At 39.0% G+C, this 21,674-nt stretch overlaps 1 protein-coding gene across 7 annotated transcripts in view; it reads right to left on the bottom strand.

Moving 5' to 3' along the window:
- Positions 1-961: 961 nt before the first annotated feature.
- Positions 962-21,674, bottom strand: part of CHD9 (chromodomain helicase DNA binding protein 9) — a 91,698-nt gene continuing 70,985 nt past the window's right edge. For 6 of the 7 annotated variants that reach the window (XM_065641272.1, XM_065641265.1, XM_065641266.1 and 3 more), the window contains 19 exons: positions 21,141-21,337; positions 20,154-20,353; positions 19,500-19,659; positions 18,678-18,767; positions 18,008-18,111; positions 17,772-17,889; positions 17,042-17,099; positions 16,686-16,728; positions 16,309-16,528; positions 15,972-16,174; positions 14,811-15,719; positions 12,550-12,713; positions 11,299-11,571; positions 10,325-10,493; positions 9,157-9,296; positions 8,451-8,672; positions 7,535-7,663; positions 5,696-5,800; positions 962-4,298 (listed from right to left, as the gene is read on the bottom strand). In XM_065641272.1, coding sequence (XP_065497344.1) covers positions 3,435-4,298; positions 5,696-5,800; positions 7,535-7,663; positions 8,451-8,672; positions 9,157-9,296; positions 10,325-10,493; positions 11,299-11,571; positions 12,550-12,713; positions 14,811-15,719; positions 15,972-16,174; positions 16,309-16,528; positions 16,686-16,728; positions 17,042-17,099; positions 17,772-17,889; positions 18,008-18,111; positions 18,678-18,767; positions 19,500-19,659; positions 20,154-20,353; positions 21,141-21,337 — 4,368 coding nt within the window. In that variant the 3' untranslated portion in view covers positions 962-3,434. The remainder of the gene's footprint in view (positions 4,299-5,695; positions 5,801-7,534; positions 7,664-8,450; positions 8,673-9,156; positions 9,297-10,324; positions 10,494-11,298; positions 11,572-12,549; positions 12,714-14,810; positions 15,720-15,971; positions 16,175-16,308; positions 16,529-16,685; positions 16,729-17,041; positions 17,100-17,771; positions 17,890-18,007; positions 18,112-18,677; positions 18,768-19,499; positions 19,660-20,153; positions 20,354-21,140; positions 21,338-21,674) is intronic. The other variant, XM_065641268.1, reaches the window with a different exon arrangement.

Here is a 21,674-nt window from a genome sequence, read left to right as displayed (position 1 = left end):
AAATTCGAAGTGTTGGTCGACTACGGCGGTGTCATCCCACATTACTAAAGAACACCGCAGAGTGATTTACTCTGCGACAAAATACAAGACAGGAATTTGCCTGGGACACCTTGTTAATAGTCTTATCATCATATCCAGATACTGTTTCAAGTAAGTTCAAAGCAGTGCAAGAAATTAAACACCAATACTGTGTCCTAGATCCTGGGTAATAGTTTCATTGAAAAATAGATCTAGTTATATTTTAATTTACAGACTGAAGACAAAATTCAGACTGGAAGAAATAAGGAGGATACGACCGAACCATTAAAGTGCAATGACAGGTTAAAACATGAAGGCACCTGACAACCAGGAAACAACTCACCTTTAGGAGAAATGTCTTTGCCCTGTATGAAACAGATGAAAAATAACAACAGTAAGTGCTGTGTACATAATTAAAACATTTAGTAAACATGCAGAAAGTAATGCAGAGTTAAAAAGATTCAAAAGGTACTGCACTGCCAACATACTTACCCTGGAACGTTAGATGCGTCATTATTTCAAATTAAGTCAACTTTTAGACCAGAACCTGGACTGTATACTCCTTTCTAACCCTAACTACTGAAGGGCTGGAACAACAGCTTGTTTTGTCAGAAAACAGAATTAGAGGAAATTGATTCCCAGAAAAATTACACAGTAAACCATGGTCTTGTGCATGGGGTGGAGTGTCACGTCCTTAACTTGGATTTTTTTTTTTTTTAATGTTTTAAGAATAATTTCAGTTTTAGAGCTTAACACTGAAACTGAACGTTTGCTGCTGAAAGATACAGGTTTAATTCTTACACAGACAGCATCATTTTCACATATTGAGGCCAACATCATGGGTAGTCAAAGAATATGTTTAATAAAAAATAATTAAACTTCCATTTGCTCTATAGAACATCATAGAAAGTAATTCAATAAATTACAAATGACTTTTTAAGACGCTTGTTCAACTACAGAAAGCAAATTCAGACTACACAGAACACAACTGGCAAATATTGCAAATGTCCAAAAAAACCCTGGACTAAGACTTGGATCATGAAGCCTGAAACAAGGGATAGAAATACAAGGCAATAACAGCTAAGGTTCTTTTAGTAACTACCAACACACACTTTATCATCACCTTGGATATCCTTTTAACTTCAGCATTAGTGTAATTCTACTGAGGTTTCCTTATAACCCTTAACTTTATACAACCGTATTTGCATATAGTTTAGCTGATAGTGGGACATTTTTTTCCCCTTCTGGTTCAAACTGATTAAAAATAAACCAAATATATTATGTTCAAGTCTACACCAGCCTTCATTACTTGGAACTGTAATTGCCTTATTACATAGAAAGAATCACTAGAATGGTAACCAAACTCACTTGACCATAATTAGGAAAATACTTTATTTCATAAATCTGATATAAATTAGGTTTTAGCCACAAGATTTAGGATTTGTTTTGTGGGGTAAGGGCGGGAAGTGATGGTATTGTTGATAGACTCCATCAGCAAACTAAGTTAATACCTGTTTGTAAAACTTTGGCTATTTCATAGATGCATCCTAGTTAAATAAAAGTGCTATATTACAAAGGGCAAAATATTAAATATGAAATACCTTTTTTTCATGATGAAGAATTGCTACCCCCTTCTCTTGGCAGTTTTTAATTTTCACTATTGCTAAGACACTGCGTGAAGGGCCAAAAATCAGAATACTATTTGGAAAAAGACGTAACCAGCACAATCCAAATGGTACTTGTGTAATTGTGTCATTACATGTAATACTGCTTCTAATTATGGGGCTATTTATTTTGCACATAGAAACTTATAATTCATTGGTAAAGTTCTTGATAAAAAACAACACAGTTGTTTTACTGTACAAGCAAGCAACAGAACTATATCAAAATATACAGTTTTTGTTTTTTATTTTTTTAAATTTATCCCTTTGTAAAGCTTTTTCAATGACTTCTACTAGTACCTGTATCTATTTTCTCTTAACACTTGCCTATTCTTGGACCACAAACGATGTAACCAAGGTCAACTGAAGTCCGTAAATGTGGATCTGGGCCTCGACTGTGTCAGAGTAATAGCAGCTTCAGAGGAAGGAGGAATCATATCACACATCAAATATCAGACAGATTTTATATAGTAAAGGGTTCTAAGGATTTGGACTCAAAACAGATGCCTTATGCCCTGTTATTGTGGTTTCTAGGAATAAATTGTCTTCCTTACTATTCAAAGTGCTTTTTCTTCAGTGGGTAACTCAGCATAACATATGAAGTGATAGCCCAATAAGGATTTTAGGTAATATTTAATATTTAGTCAGATTTAAATCTGCAGAGAAGTTTAAACTCAAAAGGAGTTCAAAACTATCTATACTTTATTTACCATTTTGAACTGGTAACTCCAGGAGGTTTTATGACATAAAACACAAATAGAAATCTACACAAACAAAGCAAACAAACAATTTTTACATGAAGTATGCAGTGTTGAAAGGTCTTTTCAGTGGCACTTTATGACAGTTTGCCTCTTCTGAGTCTTGGGGAAACTACTCCTCATTTTGGGACTTCAAATTCTGCAGAGGGAGCCCAAAACTTTGCAAGGTGTAAACTAAATAGATCTACATGGTGCCAAGTAGCATGAGATAAGACAGTTTTTGCTTTAATTTCCCCTCACTGCCGTCAAAGAGAACAGTTGTTATAAGGGGGGAAAAAAACCCCAAAAACCAGTCATATCTCAAATAACTCAGATTTTAACATGATATACAGGATGTCTTTAAAAAAAACAAAACAAAACCTGAAAACAAGTAATAGAAACCAATGTAAACGTCCTAAACTAACTCAGCTGAGGTAACAGGTAGCCAGTTTAATTGGCTGATTGGGAAAAATTTATCTTTTTTTAAACACACTTGTACCTGAATTGGAAACAGCAGTGCATCACAACACTAGAGCATTTTCATGTAATTAAAGCAATGGATGGTGATGTAGATTCTACAGCTTTCATGACATTCATTAGCTGCCCAAATTATTGCTGAGTTTTGATCTGTAAATTATAAGTGTCAAGGAGGCTGTAAAACTATATTCAAATTAAATCAATAATATGCATAAAGTATTCTGTGTTCACTGCAAATATATTAAATATACAGCTCTTACTTGAGCATTATTTTCATAAAATTAACCCCCCAACAAAATTATAATGCCTTTTGTTGTAATTTTACACCATTGTGTATTTGATAGTACATACAAGTTCAGAAACTTATGAACTTCAAGAAATATTACATGCAAAACGTCTCTGAAAGCAGTTTGCACTTCTAAACAAATACTGAAATGTTCGGTCAGTAAATCATTGATGCACTCAACACTGGGTTATTTACAATGAAATAATTAAAGAATAAATTCAAAATCAGTTTATAATTTAAGTGCAGAGTCTGGGGTCAGTCTTCATCGCTAGAATCTGAATCCTCGGATGAAGACGATGTACTATCAGATCCAGATGAAGCATCTGCTTTCTCTGAACCCTCATCTGTGCTGTTTTCGTTGTGAGAGCTTGGCTCTGTTCCCCCTTTGTCTTCCTGATCTCTAACCCTGGAATTTTTCTCCTTTTCTTCTGTGGGCTTGGCTGAGCCTGTGTCATTGCTTTCACTGTTCTGTACATCAAAAATATTAGACTGAGACAAAGCTGGGATATGAAGATTAAGGCCTGGAGTGAGAAGCATCCCTGGGTAAAGTATGTTGGACAAAAGTAATGGGTTAAGAGAGAGAGGATTGGCAGCCGCAGCAGCAGAGGATGTCGAAGGAGAACTTGAAACAGAGTTTTCACCGCCAGTATCTGTATTTTGGTCTTCTGTCCTTTCTTTCTTTATATCTGCCTCCTTTGAATCGCTTCCCTTTTTTTCCTCCAAAATAGGTTCTGTAGACTTGGCCAGAAGTCCTCCCATGCCCAGCAGGTTTGGTAACCCAGCCATCCCTGACAGCAGCATGGGGAACATGGCAGCCACGTTCTTCGCTTCTCCTCCGGCCGCTAAGCCGGCCGGCATTCCCATTAATCCCGCCGTCACCTGCAGCGACTGCAGGCTCTGCAGGTTTTGCTGTAAGGCCTGCAGGCTGGGCAGATCCACGCCCGGCAGCAAGCCGTTGGCCAGCAGAGGGTTCGCCGACATGCTGGCGGCCGTGGCCGCCGCCGCAGCTGCCGTCGCCTTGGCAATCTCACTTTTGGGGCGCCTGCCCCGCCGGCTGACTTCTTCCCGCACCACGGGGCCGGTGAGAATACGGTCAAACATACCTTCCGGGAGATACCCCTGCAAGAGACACAGCGTGTGTTTTTAGGATGTTGAGATGGGCAAGTAAAAGCAAACGACGAGCCGAGTGTACGGCAACAGTGCCAGAGATTCCTCTGGTACGCTCGCACCGCAGCTGGATGTCCAGACAGTGCACTGGGATTTGTGGTGACTTCGTGCTATTGCATCTCAAAGGTTTCAAGGCCCATTTCCACAGTCAGGTCTGCACAGGTTTCTCCTCGCATCCTCCACTAACTCATCCCTACAGGTTTTTTGCAGATCAAGCCAAATACAGCTAATAAGAGGAGCAACCTCCATTTAAGATCTAAACCAGCACTGCTTTGCAGTATTACCACATTCCGATCGCTTGACGGTTTAATTTAAAGCTAAATACAAATGTGTGATTGCACACAGACCAACAATCTCTGAGCTCTTTTTATTACTGTTAGTGTCTGTTTAATGTCCCCATACTTCACCTCATCTATAAAGTTAAGAAAAAACAGTAAACACTCAAGCCCGATTAAAATGAAATTCAGTGCACTTTTCTTTTTAGGGCTTGCACAGTAATACTTCACCTCTGTAAGCCCCCCAGCCTAGTGATGAAGAAAGAACTGCAACGGACACTAATACAATTCTCTTTGAAACGCACTGTCTTGAAAATTCATCTTAAAAATGGCAATAATAAGATCAACTATTACACACCTCCACATTACAACAGCCTCTCCTTTCCCCAGCGAATATCTCTAATTTAAACTAGCCTAATACAACTAGAGAAATTCAGAACTCATGCTCTGTTCTTCTCTCCTATGGATCACTTAAATTCTAGAACAATTCTGCTATTATTTATACCTTGATTCACTGCACTCTAATCCTGTTCCTAGTTAGCCTAGTTAGCCGGTTTTGGACCAGAATGTCCCACAAGGGTACTGGAGACACTGGCATTTAGGACTTCCCAGAAAGATTACAAGTTCTGTGGACAGTCAACTAGAAAAAATTAACATGGTAATTTCTTTGTCAGAGGCTGAAGGTGTAGCGTAAATACAATATACTTCTGACACATTCTAGTAGGTGAGGAAATAGACTTCACAAGAATATTCTGTGGGCTACTACTTTTCCTAAAAACCTCCAGGGCTACATTTCTGAGATGAGAAAGTCACAGTATTACAGCACCTCCAACCAAATCTCTAATTCGGGGTTGTCAGGCACTGTCCCTCCTTCTCTCCCACTCACAGCTGTGCCAGCAAACCAGTCCAGGGAACTGAGCTGGCAGAAAAATAGTAAGAATGACTCACATTTCACATTTAATATAGTACCAGAAATTTAAAGCCTGCCTTTTGGCACGCCTTTTTTCCCCGTTTGCCTTGTTTGTTTTTAAGATACATTTCATATCACAATTATCTTACTCTGCAAATACTCACAGACTGTTTTACAACTTCTCCCCATTCAGGAGCCACTCCATATTCTGGATTTTCTTTCAAGAACCTGCACAAATCCTTCAGAGGCGGAGCAAACGCACCCCCCACCTGAGAAGCAGAAGATAGAATTCCGTCAGGAAATACTTCTCATTTGATAAGAAAAAGGCAACATTCCTACCTGACACTGTTTCATTCTTGCCTTTTATATAAAACAATACAAATAAAGTCTCACTCTGAATTACCAGTGAGAATGATAGAGCTTTTCACTGATTCCTGGTGGTGTATATGAGATACTCTCCATTTGTTCTAAGTCTGATAAAGCTGAACTCATCTATTAAAACAGTACTCTGCAACTTCAGTACTTGACATTCCTACCAATGTTTAAGATCAGAGTTTATTTAGACATATAATGAATGGAAGAGCAACCACATGAACGAGACAACAACAGTGATACAAGTATTACCAAGAAGGTTGTAACGACAATCTTGTTAAACTCTTCCTTTATGTGCTAAATCATTCCTATTCTATCATTTCAGTCAAGTTCTGAAAATACTTCCGTTAAGAGACTACTGCTCTTGTGAAATTATTGTATTTTTTTCATGTGAAAAAGGGCAAGTTAAGATTGCTAGACATCATGTCCTAATAAAATCATCTAAGTGGGAAAGTAAGCTTTCTAATTAATCAGAAGAATTAATCAGATTCAGAAAAGAGAGGTGAAATAGTAAAAAGATGAAAAAAGAATTCCAGTTTCTCAACTTTCTCTATAAACTGCAACTTAAACTCACATTCTCTAGGCTACTTTTGGTGTGTCCTGCCCCAGCTACTAAATGTATAACTGAACTAAAAAAGAAAACGAGATAAAATGCGTTCAGAAATTCAGAGAAGTTGGGAACAGGTTATAAATGGGAAAACTGAGGTAACCAAAGTAACAGAGTCTCAATTATGGTGTGGAAATTTATTAGAGAAAAAAGCCCATCATGAAACCAGGCTGCTACAGCAAGCACAGATCAAACCTCTCACTCCTTGATCACGAACTTTGATGAGATTCCTCCACAGAGCTGCTGTCTCAATGCACTGAGATTAAAGTCTCAAATTCTGCCTCACTCTTCTCTACAGATGCAAAAAGCTTCTGACCTCAACACAGCAGCATAAAAACACATCCCGCTTTCCTTGCACCTGCTCTCTAACTTGGATCACCTGTCCAAAAACCTGAACTCAACACCTGATCTCCCATCTTCCACTGCTGGGATTTTATACAAGAATCACCCTTCTCTCATTCCCCTGTTACACTCCTGTTTAACCCAGCAATACGATTCACAACAGATATTTACTGGTGAACCATAACAGCCAGATGCCAGAGATAACTGAAAAAAGCAAAATAATCCAGTACACAGGATTTAAGCAATTCCACTGGACAAGTTTCTATCAAAGATACATTACCAATATAATTTGACAAAAGTAGTAAAGAGAAGATGTACACAAAATTTACAGCTTATGAGAATGTTGCTACTTTGATCAGAACAACATATATTTCAGTGGCCACGCCTCTGTATTAGTCAATGGCACAAATATTGCAATATAGTGTTCAATTCTATCTACAGAGTGTTCAATTCTATCTGAACATAAACCACATGGAAGTTTCTAGCCATATCTTAGATATTTTTATAGTTGCAAAACGTTTACTAGAAGATTGTCATTGACTTTCTTGCTCTATGCCAAAACCTTAAACCAAAACCCTTTTGTTTGTACACAGTATTTTAGCAAGTGTAATATTATGGAGTTCCTCCTTTCAGGTAACTTTTCATTTGGGGAACACCGGAATGGGAACAGTAACGTGAGTACCTTTCTGGCGTTTCTCCTATTTATGAGCTGAACACGTTCTTCACCAGTCAAACTATTAACGTCCAGTTTATTAGGATTTCGACAACGGTGTCTTTTTTGTTTAGGCCTCCCATCGTGCAGCTGCATCCTCTGTTATAAAGGAATTAAAAAAACCAATTATGTTTCTGATATATCTTTTTTAAAATGGTAAGATATCTGCGCATTCTCTTGAGTCAGGCATTCATTTGAAGTCCTCTTCCATTTCAGAAATATTTTACTAACGAGAGTAACTCACTAATCACAATCATATAATAAGCGGTCCAGTAGACAGCACTAAATCCTCTCTCTGATGCCTCTACCCATTTCTTTAATAATTATTCCGTTTTCAACAGTGCTTTAACTGCCAGGAATGTTGCTACTATTTCATATTATAACATCTTTATGGAAAAAATAAGCTTGTTATTCCAGACATCATAAATACGATTTTTCTTGCATTCTGTACAATATTAACAAATCTCAAACTCAGAGGTAAGATGAGAACATCATACCCACACAAACATCACCACCACAGCACTGTATGTAGGTATGAGATACATCCTACACATCACTAAACATGCTGCTACACATTTTCAGCTCCCATCACCAGTATCACGGTAATATGAGTTTTGTTATCTGAGATAACTTTGTTAATCCTAGGTGAAATTAGATGAAGATCAAATGTCTTTGGTATTGCTTTTCTTGGCAATTCCATTTGTGATGGACAAGGAAGGCTTGCAGAGCTCAAATTATGTAAAAGGAAATGGGCATTTTCCTTTTCCTAAACAGAATATCAAAACAAAGAAAGAATAATTCCATGTAACGCAGAATACGAACTGAAATACATTTTATGAGTGATGTGCTAGTATTTAGCTGAAACAGAGCTGAAAAGAATACTCACAGGAATACAAGCTCCTGAATCTTCAACATATCCAGGATGTTCTTTAAGCCACCTTTCTAAATCTTTTCTTTTTGGGGCATCATCACCTGCAAGCCTCGTTCCATCTTTAAGGTTAATAACGGGCACTGGGCTCTCAGCATCCAGCACGCCTTGGGACTGCGCGTACGGGAGCACCGGGTTCATTCCTGCAGCCACTGGGCATGAGTTGATACCTGGATTAACCTGGACAAATTCAAAACATCCGACTGAGTTCTCCACAGAAAACAAACCACCACAATTACTTCACGTATGATACAATGAAGGCCACAGTCCGGTGGATCATTGTGCAGACACCAAGACAGCGCCCTTTCCATCACTGTACCGTCGGGTCCTGTGACAGATGTTACAGGAAAGGATGCCAGAAAGCATGGCTAGCTCAAATATCAAGTTTTTAATAATACGTTGCTAACTACAGTTCACCAAAACTAGAATTAAACTTACTTTTTGAAAACAGTTACCAATATTAAAAATACCTAACATTTAATAAAACTGTACCAGCTCTCATTTGTGTAGACATAAACTGTCCGTGAACCATTTCAGAAAAAAACCCAACTTAATAGTTTCGAGCAAAAAAGTTTTTGTTGTATGTTTACAGCTGGTTATGCTCAGTGAAGGCACTGACAGTAATTTGGACCTTATTTTTGGATATAAAATCAAGTTTACTCACATGATTAGGCTGTTTATTTCTGTTCATAAAGAGGACATCAACTCCCTCCACATTCTTCCTTCTCCCTCTTCTCTTCTTGACTGCAGGCTGACTGTCAGCTACGACTCCATTGGCACTGGCTGTTAAGTGACTGGAAGTACCTAATTAATGATGCAATAAAATCAGTGTCAGTTGTGTGAGTCATTTATAACAAGAAACACATCTGACTAAAAAAAGGAAACAAAATTACTTGAAACAGTGCCAGTACATGTAATTTCTACATGTAATATCTAACAGAAATTGTCTGGTTTATGGCTGTTTGAAACACCATTAACATCAGGCTCTGAAAAGCCACTCTGCTGTGGAAGTTTCCTATTACTGCCTCCTACACCCTCCAAATAAATCTGTACAGGCAGGAGAGCTGTCAAAAACTGCTGATATCACACACACGCTCAGAGGCAGACATCCCTAAACACATATTTATAACAAGATCTTAGTGGTATGTTGCAAAAGGAACAATTAAATATAAAATGCAATTGAAGGGTAGTATTTTTTTTCAAGGAAATGTTCTCATCCGCCTATGTATGCGAGCTCAACAAACTGCAGTAATTTAATCAGAAGCTGGCTTAAATCAAGCACCCAATTTTAATAATTTCAAATATTTATTCCATATTTAATTGCTCACTTTAGGCTCATTTTTATTTGTCAGTGTACACCTACTGTGATTCTTTCATGAAAATAACCTGTACGTTTTTAGCTATAAGCCAAAAATTGGTTCTAGACTATTGTGGTCCATTGTTCCCTTACAAGAGGGACCAGAAAGAATACGAAAAGTGCAAATTGACATAGGCATTAATCTGGAACGCTACATCCTTACTTACAAACTAGCCACATTAAGTTCTGATTTAAACTGATTCCCATCAGTGTAGAGTGATGCACTTGAGAATTATTAAAACCTTCTGGTAGGGGTGTTTATAATGGCATCCTTCTAATAAATGAACAGTACAGAACTGACAACCTCATAGCTCAGCTGAGGTGCCCAGTTTCACTAACACACTGCTGACAATCCCTCCAGACTGCAGTTTAGCACAAATAACATCACAAACATCTCTCTCCACCACCTGTGCATAAAGACCAACAGAAGAATGTATTTTCTCCTGACCCTTATGGCCTCTGACGTTCCATGTACCTGATTCAGGAAGTGATTTGGGGAAGGTGACAAGGCTGGTTTCTGAAGCGTTCTGGAGTTCGCGCAGCCGAGCCAGGTATTGCTGCTGTCCCAATGCACCTTCCTCGCTTTCAAACGGCCTTTTCTGAGACAGTCCCTGCTTCTGAAAAGTCAATTTCAAACCACCTTCCTGTTAAATAAATACCAGGGTTAGAATAGTCTCTTCTGAAGCAGAAATGACTACTTCATAATCAGGATTCTCGCATACAAACAGTTATTCCAGAAGAGTTAAGGAAGAATGAAAAGATTGTATTAGACCTTAAACCAAATCTTGGGTGTCCTCCGTGTGAAGAAGAAATCTGAATAGAAATTTTGTGGAGTTGCTTCTATGAACATGAACTTCAAATTATCTACTATCTTAACTGAAAAACTCAGACACTGAACAGCTGTCCAGTGCTCTAATCCAGTCCTAAAGAAATGCCAAACCCAGTTACAAGAAGAAGTTTTCATACATTTTTATGTGCTACGAACAGGTCGCAAACTACAGATAAGAAAAATATTTAAAGCTTCCAGCTTGCACTTCAACTGGGAAATTCACCTATAACCCTCTAAAAGTCCATGTAATAATCCAGCACTTGCTGGATAGGACATGCTGAAACGTTTAAAAAAATCCAAAGAGAAATACCTTTTTTTGCTAACCAGATTTCTTAGAAACAGCATAAAACATGCTGAGAAGCACCAGAATGGCAACATTTCAATCCAGAGAAAGAACAACGATTCCTTCTAGGGGCTTATGCAAATAAAATAAAACAATAAAACCCAAACGAAACCCAAAAATCCAAACCCGAAGCCCAGACACACAATGCCCAGAAGCAGCAGACCCACAAACAAGTGTCTGAAGGGAGTGAGAGTGAGAGCAGGCAGCCACTTGCAGGTAAAGCATGCCGCAACACCGCAATCGCAACCAGGTCCTAGGGCAATAAAAATAAACATACGTCATTGATTTTCACTGTAAACTCCTTTTCTCGTACATGCTTCTTCACCTTTGACATCTGCGGTGACTGATCGTATTCTTCTTTCAGCCCCGCGAGAGGGGGTGTGGGTGCGCTGGGCTCGCTGTAATCGGCGGCTGCCCCGGGGCTGTCCAGCAGTTTGGTTGTGTAGAACGAGGCCACCGTGTTGCTGTCGTAGCTCCGTCTGGCTGAAGGCCATTTACCTTTCAACACCGTTTGACAAATACTGTCAAGACGGTTAATCATAACTCGATCCTAAAACAACAGAGGAAATGCAAGGGTAACGCTTACCAACATTGCACACATTGCTTTTATGTTTTATCTTCCAATTCTAGAAAGAAGAGAAATTATAATATTTTTAATCACTGGACTTGGACTTCAGATTTCTAAGTTCCTGGATTTGTACCAATGTAGAAGTTTGTAAAAGCCACCTCTGTACTTAATTTCACCACCTGTAAAAAAATACACACTCAACTATACAGGGTCTGGGGCATGAAAAAGCTTGAAACACGTTATTTCACTGATTTTTAAAGGAGAGATACAGTAACTACCGAAGTAGTATGTGTAGGTCTGGTTTTGACTCCCTGGTAGCAGGTCTCAACCTGCAAGCAGCACCAGACTGCACGTGGCAAACAGTGTTCATAAAACTACATCTACAGACTTTTATTCACGTCTTTCTTTAGCTTTTGAAACCATGTTATTCCTCATCCATGGTCTTTAAGACACTGAACACAGATCTGACTTCAAACACCCGCATAACACGCAGATCGAATCCCAGTACACTCAGCTAAGTACATGTAGACTCCAAAAACTACCAGGTGTTCTGATAATTTCAGAGTGCAGTTATTTGGCGAATAAAAAATGTGAACACTGAAGTAACCTGTTCTGTAAGCAAGCATGTTTTTGCCAAGTTCGAGACTCTCCCCTATATTTAAATAAGTTTGATTTTGTACACTCTGAACATCGTTATGCTTCATAAATTATCTTCATCTTAAATATGCTTCCTTTACAGTTTTGTTTCCTATGCGAATGTTCTCTTTTACAGATACAGCTATACAACCGACGTATAAAATGCTTTGTCATAATTTTACTATAATTTACCATGAACAAAATTCTTTTTTTTCCAAGATCTCTCCACAACTCGGTGGTATGGTTTTATCGCATTTAATTGAATAGTCACATCACAACCCACCTTCTCTTACAACTTTGGTTTTCAAAGTATTATAAACTTGCCTTTGGCCAGTAGGATGCAGCCAACATGTATCCACCTTGCAGGAGGTAACTGGAATTCGGTGTCCCGTTGTTCATCTGGAAACTGTCCTGCGTCTCGTCTTGCGTTGTACTCAGAGAGGCCACACTCTCTTCATCATACGCTTTTATATGTGGGGTTCCTCCTGCTAAATAAAACCACTGGGATTATTTGATGTCGTAAAGAAGTTAAAACATCACTGTAATAGCTTCAGGTGAAGAAAACAAAGAACAATGTTCAGAGGAAGTCCGAACACAAAGTTAAACTGAAGAATTAATCTGTTTCTTTTTTCAGGCTTGCAAATTCCACGCGTATTCCTGGTAATGTTTCAAGAGCTTAATGTATCAAACACCTAGCTATTGAAAACAGACAGGCTTCGGACTAATCTGATAGTCCTCACTTTAATATATTTTCTTTGTAAGCCAACATGCACTAAAATACAGAATTAAATTGAAACTAAAGGTGTCACCAGAACATGGCAAATCTATTGGGATACTACTTTAAAAAACCACCCCATTTCATTTACTGGGTGGAATGCTGGATGTTTCACATCTTAACACACGTGCCTGCATCATCTAATTTTTAAAGTTTTAATCACAGAGGATTTTTTCCTAGTATCTTTCCAGCGTGTCCTCTGACTTCCCTATACTTCTCATTATTATTTTATTTTTGCCCCCATCCAGACAACAATGTAGGTTTCACTACGACATGGGGAAACAGCCTGAAACTAAAAGAGGAAAAAAAAAAAAGTGCTGCCTGAAAAGGTAAATACTACATCAGCACAACCAATAAGAGTATTCAAGGACAATCCTACAGAACTGAAATTCCTCCTAAGCAATAGCGATGTATTGACTCATCTGACACAATTCAGCTCTCCTTTAAAAGATGTTTCAAATGACAGAAGTATGGCAACGGTCCACGATCACTGCACAACATAAGAAACAAAAGCTGGGCTTAAAATGACAATGCAGAGGAAGTCAGGAGAACTTTTCAGTGTTTACCAATCTCTTCAACACCAAGTTACAGCAAACCAGCCACCAACAGAAAGGCTGAATGATGTACGAGACTCTGCAATCTGAGGATGGCACAATTACTCGCCTAAACAGACTGGGCTGGCAGAAAGTGAGCCTAATATTTGGACATGTAGCACATGTTACAGGATCCACCACCTAGATCTAAATATTTATGTCACATAAACATTCTTCTTCTCTCACTGTTTTAATGTTTGCACACAACTGCTTCCTCTGAAATATCCTTCCCCTATTACAGGCAGCAGCATCTTAATCACAGCATTTCACTTGCCCAGTAATCATTTTCCCAGTAAATTAATCCTATGGTTTCCATTTACCATTTCCACAGACTAGAAGATCCATCTGATTAGCAAAATACCTTTTTCCCTCAGGTACTGGAAAAAAAAAATATCTTTCTTACTTATGCTGTAATCCCACTGCTGTTTCCTTTTTCTATTACCTTTTGTTATTGCACAGCAGAGAAATATTTTCACATTCTGAGTTTCAGTGGGGCAAGAGTAGAGGACACTTTATAAGGAACATATTAAGTAAGCATTGGTTGGTTTATTAATTTTATATCACTTCGCTGAAGTTTTTGCTTCTATGTTGAAGCATCCAAAAGTGTCTCTGTGTTATTTGGTTCTATGCTCTATAATCACCTCAGTCTTTCCTAAGCAGGTACATATTTTTAAGTGTTTAACTGTTTTAAGCTTTCAGCGCAAGTACACTGCTTGGCCACTTCCAGTTTCCAAAAAAAGCAGCTTACATTACTTGGACAAAAGAAAGCTTGCAGATTTCATGAAAAGACAATAAGGAAGCCACAAAGACAGGTGAGCAGAAGTGGAAAAAACAAACGGGGAAACCAACAGAATCTCTAGGAAGAAAAGGGAACAGTAGTAGGGAATTCACAGTGTATATATATAGATAGAGATATATACGTATATATTCTATTTCCAGAACACATTAGCCATTCAGCTCTCGTTCCACACATGAAGCACACGCACAGTAACCTTGCCTAGGGAATCAGTCAGCAAACCCCAAGTACCTCATCCAAGGCACTGTATGAAACACAGAAAATGGTGTATCCCTGCAATCCTTCCAACTCACTTGAATAATCAAGCAAATATGTTTAAGTTTACTTTTGTCAGATTTAACATCCTTTTTAAACACTTTTCCATTAAGAATAAACTCGTTTCGTTTAAGAGCATACTGCAGAAATACGACTACACACATACCACGCTTTTGTGTCTCCTCTTCATCACTATCACTCTCTTCAGATGATGACGATGACGACGATGATGAGGAGGAGGATGACGACGAGGAGGATGAAGATGCTGAAGAACAAGATGAAGACGATGAAGAGCTAGAGCCTGATCGAGAGTGGGAACAAGATGAGGAAGACGAAGAGGATGAAGAAGATGACCTGGAAGAACAGGATGATCTATCTGAGTCAGAGTCTGAGTCAGAGCTGGAGTCAGACCCCCTTTTGCTGACCCTCTGTTTTTTGGAAGCTGGGTTTGGAGTTAGAGGCTCTGTCCTTGCAGCCACCATGCGCCTGTCTGTCTCTGTCCTCATGCTGGGTTTGTGGTCGGCATTTTGTATCGGTGCGCCGTTTCTCGGACTCAAAGGTTCAGATTTCATTATTGTCTGTGTCTCCTCTGTAGACATAGATTCCTCTTCAGAAGACTGAAGGTCCTCTTTCAGATTTTCATTTTTAGCTTTTGTGTCCTCAAAAGCATTCACTTTAGCATCTGACAATCTTGATTGAGGTGTCAGAGGAGAAGCAGATAATGCCATCTGGTACTGATGCAAGAGTGGAGTAGAAGTCCTTGAGAGTGCCACTTTATTTTGATTATAGTTCCTCTGGGCAGACATAAATGAGAGTTCAGGGTCACGAAGAATGTGATAATCCGTCCTGCTAACTCCATGTTTAGCAGCTCCAATAAGTAAATCCCTGTCATGAGTCCCACACTCCCACCAGACGGGTAAGTCTGGGTTTGGCTGGCATAGTTTTAGTCGCTCGAACAACTGTGGGTGTCTAAGAGCCTGTTCTCGCACCTTCCTTAGGAGCTCAATGCGATACAAAGTCCGAGAAGCACGTTCCTCTGTAATTGGTTGGATAAAGATGTTTGGGTCTACGAGTTCTGCAGTAAAACAAAATAAAGGTGAGAATCTGGCAAAAAAAAAAAAACCACTGCAAATCAATACAAGAAGACGGCTTTAATCCGTTCATATATGTCTCCCCGTTATAAGCTTTCGATTTTACACTTACCATGTTTCCTTTTTGCCTTCTGCCCCATTTTTATTTCGCAACACATGAAAGAAAACCCTTTTCAAGATAAGCACTGGCAACAGAAATTAAAGATAAAACCAAAAGTAAAAATATATACACCCACCTTCTTTTGAGGGGAGACGACAGACTCTCCGGCACATGGACATAAACGCATACAAGTACTTCTCCAGGCTCTCGTCCGTTTTCTTGTGCAGCCGAGCCATCGCTCGAAATTTGGTCCAGTCAAACCGTCCCCTTTCAGGATCAAACACCACGCCAAATGTGGACACAACTCTGTAGAAGTCAGCTTCTTCTCTTCTCGTCCATCTTGATCACCAAGAAAAAAAAAAATTTAAATCCTGTCATTTTCTTCACTATTTCACACAGCTAGCAATTATTATTTCTTCAATATTTTTTATATCAGGATGTATTAAAAATGTGTATTCGCATGCTGCAGGTACCTTTGCTGTCTTTCAATCTTAGCAGCCATCTTTGGATTCAGAGCAGCTTCCTCATACGGAGGCTGCATCATACTGGTTTGTACTGGGAATGCTGGCTGGATCTGCTGGGCCTGCCGATTTTTACTTGTTCGTTGATAAGCTGTTATTAGGCGGCGAAGACGTGTTGTTAAGGCAGACTGAGTGGGCCAATAGATTTTGTCTCCTTCCATCATTTGTCCATCTATATTAAAACAAAGTCACAGGAAAAACAAGTTGTTAATTGCTGGTGCCTGTGGTTCCACACTAGGCAATCTAGATACATTTTAGCTAAGGGTCAGGAGAAGGAAACAATTCAAAACAGACTGAATGGGCTCAGACTTGAATTTTTATATATTTACCTCCATCTGCTATTACTAGATCACCCGGGGATGAAACATCATCCTGTCGAAAAACGAAAGTGAAGTAAAATTTAAAACGTAGCCCCTCTCCAGAAACTTTGGTTCAACTTAAATCACACAGACAACTCATAAATATGACAAAGAGGGAGAGTAACACATATTTCAGACAAATGGTTAACAAGGCATACAACAGAATTATACAACTCCCTCCCACTCCCCCCAGCTGCAGAAAGAAATTGAGTAAGTTCTCGCAATTTAGAAAAATATAGAAAAATGTAATAATTTGCTCAAAGAAAAGGTGGAAGTATTACATTCTAAGTGTGTTAAAAGGAGCTATTCATAGGTGCCTACTATACCTCTATGTCATCTTTAAACAATGCTGGTGCTGGTTTATATTCTGGATCTTCTACATCCCTGTTAAAATTTCAACACAAAAGAACCACTCTTAGTAATAGTTTAGAAGTCCTTACACTCTTTTCAATTAAGCAAAATTCATTTAGATTTAGTTATATATACTGTATTTAATTTTGTACAAGAAGCAACAAAAATATTTCAAGGCAGCTTTGGCTTGAATCCCGTCCCCCCAATTTGCTCTCTCATTCAAAGATATTTGTTATGACCGCAGCTGCTGACCTCACTGATGAAGCAACGAATAAAAGCACTTCTCCCTGCCGGCAGTTAACCAGTGATACTCTAAATGGTCTCCTGGTGTCACTGGTTAGCTACACAAGGCTCATACGCCACGCTGACACACCTGCAATCAAGCTAAATAGGTCTGTAGCACTTCGCCTCTGAAGGATTTTGCACTTCAGTGTCTAAGTAATATTTCTGACACAGCAACACATGGTAGAGCCCTGGTTAACAACAGGTTGCTGCATTTTTCCTTTAACCATGAAATCCCAAACTTCAATGGTTGTTAAACTGTTCCTAACTCTTTTCCACTCTGTGGGAGGAAAATCAAAGTAGTGTTCTTCACAAAAGTGACATCCAATAGTATAAAACCAGTTAAGAAGAAAACAAAGTACAACAGATAAATTCAGTCTTTAAGGCCCCGAAACATTCATGCTCAGTTTTAAGTGCTCATACCCATCCATATAATCATTTGCTCTCTGTTCGGCAGCAACTGCTTTTTCATCTGGCTTGCCAACCCTTTCCAAGAAGCACAGCGCTGGGTCTGCCCTGATCGTGTTGTATTTTTCATAACCTATAAAGGAAAAAAAAGTGCCATGAATTCACTTTCAGAGTGAGCTATAAAAAACTGACTGTAGGTTGTTTATTCTCAGGGCTGGGGAAGTACACGTGTAGTCATCCATATTACTCACCATGTTTAAAAACTCCAATGAGAAGGGATTTATCTGCTTCTGCATCCCACCACTCGGCAGGAACTTCAGAGTGATCTGGCTCAGGGACCCAAACATCAATTTCACTAAGGAGAATCACCAACAGCACAGCAACATCAGTAACATTCAGAGGAAGAAACAAATCTTTATTTTCTCTTTCTACATTTGTACTTTCAGTGGGATTTTTAAACTTCTCTCTTCAAGCTTTCTGAACCAAATTAAAACTTTCCATCTACCGCAAGCTCCCGTTGCAGTGAGTTACGAATTTCCAAATGGCAATACTTCCATTAAAAAAAAAAAAAAAAAATTAATGGAATGTGCAGCACATAACTAAAAGCGTGCATAAAGAGGCAGGAAAATCCCACCAATTAGAAAGCAAAGTATATAATTCTTTCACTCACTTTTTCAGTCTGCTTGAGCTAAATTATTTTACTTTATATAGCTAGACTCATAAGTAAGAACCGGGACTTCCTCATGACAAGTTGATACAAAGCATTTAGTAAACAGAGAGTAACCAAAACACTCTTCTCACAGGCTAAGCATATAAATACTTGGTTTTAACATTTCTTATTTAGGTCTAGGAAGTTTTATGAATTTTCCTTTGATAGTTTACATTTAAAGTAAACAAGCAAAAAACCTCTTTATAGTTCACCTGGCATCAATTCCATTAAACACCTTTTGGCATTCATTACCAATGACTTCTTGTTTTAAGTAATACAGCATTCTTACTCGAAGCAAAACCCTAAACAAAGAAGAAAAAACACAAATATTAGCACTCTAAAAGCTTTCAGTAGTTGTGGTTGGTTTTGTCTTTTGTAGTATCACAAAGCTTTCAAACCATTTTCCTAAAACATCCTTCAGTTATAAGGAGATAAAGCTCCAACTCAGGTCACCTTAACGCTTGTTATTGTGATCACTTTTACAAATCGTGTCATTGCAAACATTCTTTCAAATCCCAGACAAAGACCAGGGCCAGCAGGACACTTCTCACTTGCTTCATAAAATACTGCTAGAAACAAACTGCTCTTTCCCTTCTTCTCCGGAGACGATTCCCTTTGGAAGAACCGAGCGGGCCGACAAGGAGCAGCTTTCACACAACCTTCTCGTTCCTGCTCACTGAGAACTTGGCACGCGACCCCAACGGCTCCTCCATGCTCTATCTCAATTCTTCACTACAGCTGTATGACGTTTTCAAGTAGAGTGTGACAAGTTTTGCTACAGAAAAGTGATTTATCTAAAACAAGCTCATTCATGGCTACGAACGAGCTTTCAGCAAGCTTGTAGCTCTGATTCTCAGAGCCCAGAAAACATGCCAGGTTTCCATTCCTTTGCCAGGTGCTCCCAAACTCCTCAGTCTTTTGGCTGCTACAAGGCCCCTCAAGTCTTTCAAGTCTTCTGAGACAATGAGGAATTAAAATAAAAAGGAATCTTTACATGAACATTGAAAGACATACACATTTCGGCTACTGCTTACTTGTTGCAATGGTGTTTTATGTGCTTTTTGTATCCTTCGTCTTGCAACAGATGTTCTGGATTGTATTTTCGAAGCCATTCTGCTTTGTGTATATCGAAAGTGCTAGCCTGGGTCTTCACTTTTTTTCCTTTTCTTCCTCTAGGCACAGGGGCTGATAAGCCTATATAATTTAAAATAATACAGTAACAGCAACAGGAAGGTATAGATCCCCGTGACACTTAACGGTTCCTATATGCTACACCAGCATTGTGACGTGCAGTGCAGAAAAACTACTTGCATCACAGCCTCTGGAGACAAGGTTTTTTTTCTCTTTTGTCTCTTAGAGCACCTCTGGGGTACATTTCACCAGCTAAGGACAAAGCACATGGGGAAAGAAAGGAGCGTGTGTTGTCACCAACCATGAAACAGAAGAGGTTCTTATGAACAGAGATGAAAGGAAAGCTCACGCAGAGGACAGCAGACCATTCGGGTGAGCCATCAAACACAAAGCAAAGCAGAAATGACACTTCTTTTCCCATCAGTTGAACTGTGTATCTGGAATAAATTCTATTTATTTCAAGTAGGACGCAAAGAAAATTTTTAGCTGTTTTTATCCCAGTACCACAGGCATACATACACAAAGCTATTTAACTGCAGAAACACACAAGCCCTTACCAAGGTGATTCTGTAACTCTCGTGTTTGCCCATCCTCTGTCGGGGTAATGAGATCCCATATAAAACTTTTGATTTTCTCATCCCCTCTGTAGTGAACAAGACAATAGGCCAACAGAGCTCGGCAAATTATCTCCACGTCATGTTCATTCAGCTGCCTCTTGAAGCGACCGTGGGACAAAATCTCTCTCCATCGGCCCCACCTGGTCCAGAGTGAAACACAAATGAGAACTTGGAAGTGAAACTCTCGGGGAGCCTGTACATTTCTGGTACAAAAGGGAAATTCTCTGTAAAATATAGTCAGCTTTCCACTTGTTTCCTTCAGCTGAAGTTACGGAGTGGAAATAAAAAAGCAACACTTGCAACAAAACTCCATCTGTTTAAAACAGACTTTTAAACAAAACTTGATTGTTTAAAAAACCCCACAGATTATTACTTTAGGCTTTTAAGACACAAAACTGGTGGAAACTCATATCGATAAAAAAACATTGTCATTTATCTTACCAGGTGGGTGAGAGAAAACCTAAGATTTTATTTCCAAATCAATTTAAGTATGCTTAAAATAACTGGTTAGATTTTCAGTTCCTCTTTGCACCTCCTGGAAGTGCCAGATGTTCTGCAATGACGAACATCAAGTCACCTACCAAGCCTTTATTTCAGATATTTATTTATTTACAGAGTTCTGGGCCTGCCTGCAGCACTTACTGTAACGACTTTTAGTGAGACTAATGCAGAGCCCACGTTAAATGCCTTTGAAGAAAGGTTTTCACCTCTCTTCTTTAATGTTTCTTCAACTGCAAATTGTGAGATGGATTTATACAGGGTGCATGATAAATTCACATAAATTCATACTCTAAATAAATTCTATATACACAAACACACCACTTTATGGCCAGTATAGCTGAAAGTTAGTCCATAAATCCAATTTAGTGCGTGGAAAAAGACTAGTTTTTAAAAACTTCCTAGAATGAAGAAGAACGTATACAATACCCATAGACCAGCAAGTTTTTTTCCACCCGGAAGCACTCTGTTCTTCCGTAGCCATTGGAACGGTCGCAAGGCCGGCGGAGTTTTGGTTTTTCGTCACCCTCGCTCTCCACTTCAGACAACTCTGCCAGCTCGTCCTTCGTGGCACTGAAGGGCCGGGTTTGCTTCCTAATTCTCGGGGTATCAATAACCAGGCTGTTCTGCAAGATTTCCAACAAACCTTATCAGAGTTGGTAAGTTTTTCTTAAGTAGATGGCTTCAGTTCAGAAACATCCATTTCTATCTAATGTCATTAATAGGTATTTTGTAGAGACATCACAGTAAACACCCATAAAGCAAGTAAAAATTTTGTAGTATTTAAGGCAACAAAAAAGGGGTTTCATACCATGATACCAGTACATTAGTTATAAACAACACTGAATATCTCATCCAAACTGAAGACTTCGACTACAGTGCAGTCTCTGAGTAAAAAGGGGCACTGAAACATTTTTAAAACTGAATAGGAATGTCTTCAAGTATAGGACACAACTTTCAGTT

This window comes from Caloenas nicobarica, chromosome 9 (assembly GCF_036013445.1).
Source record: "Caloenas nicobarica isolate bCalNic1 chromosome 9, bCalNic1.hap1, whole genome shotgun sequence".
Lineage (NCBI taxonomy): Eukaryota > Metazoa > Chordata > Aves > Columbiformes > Columbidae > Caloenas > Caloenas nicobarica.
This window is presented reverse-complemented; position numbering and strand designations above follow the sequence as displayed.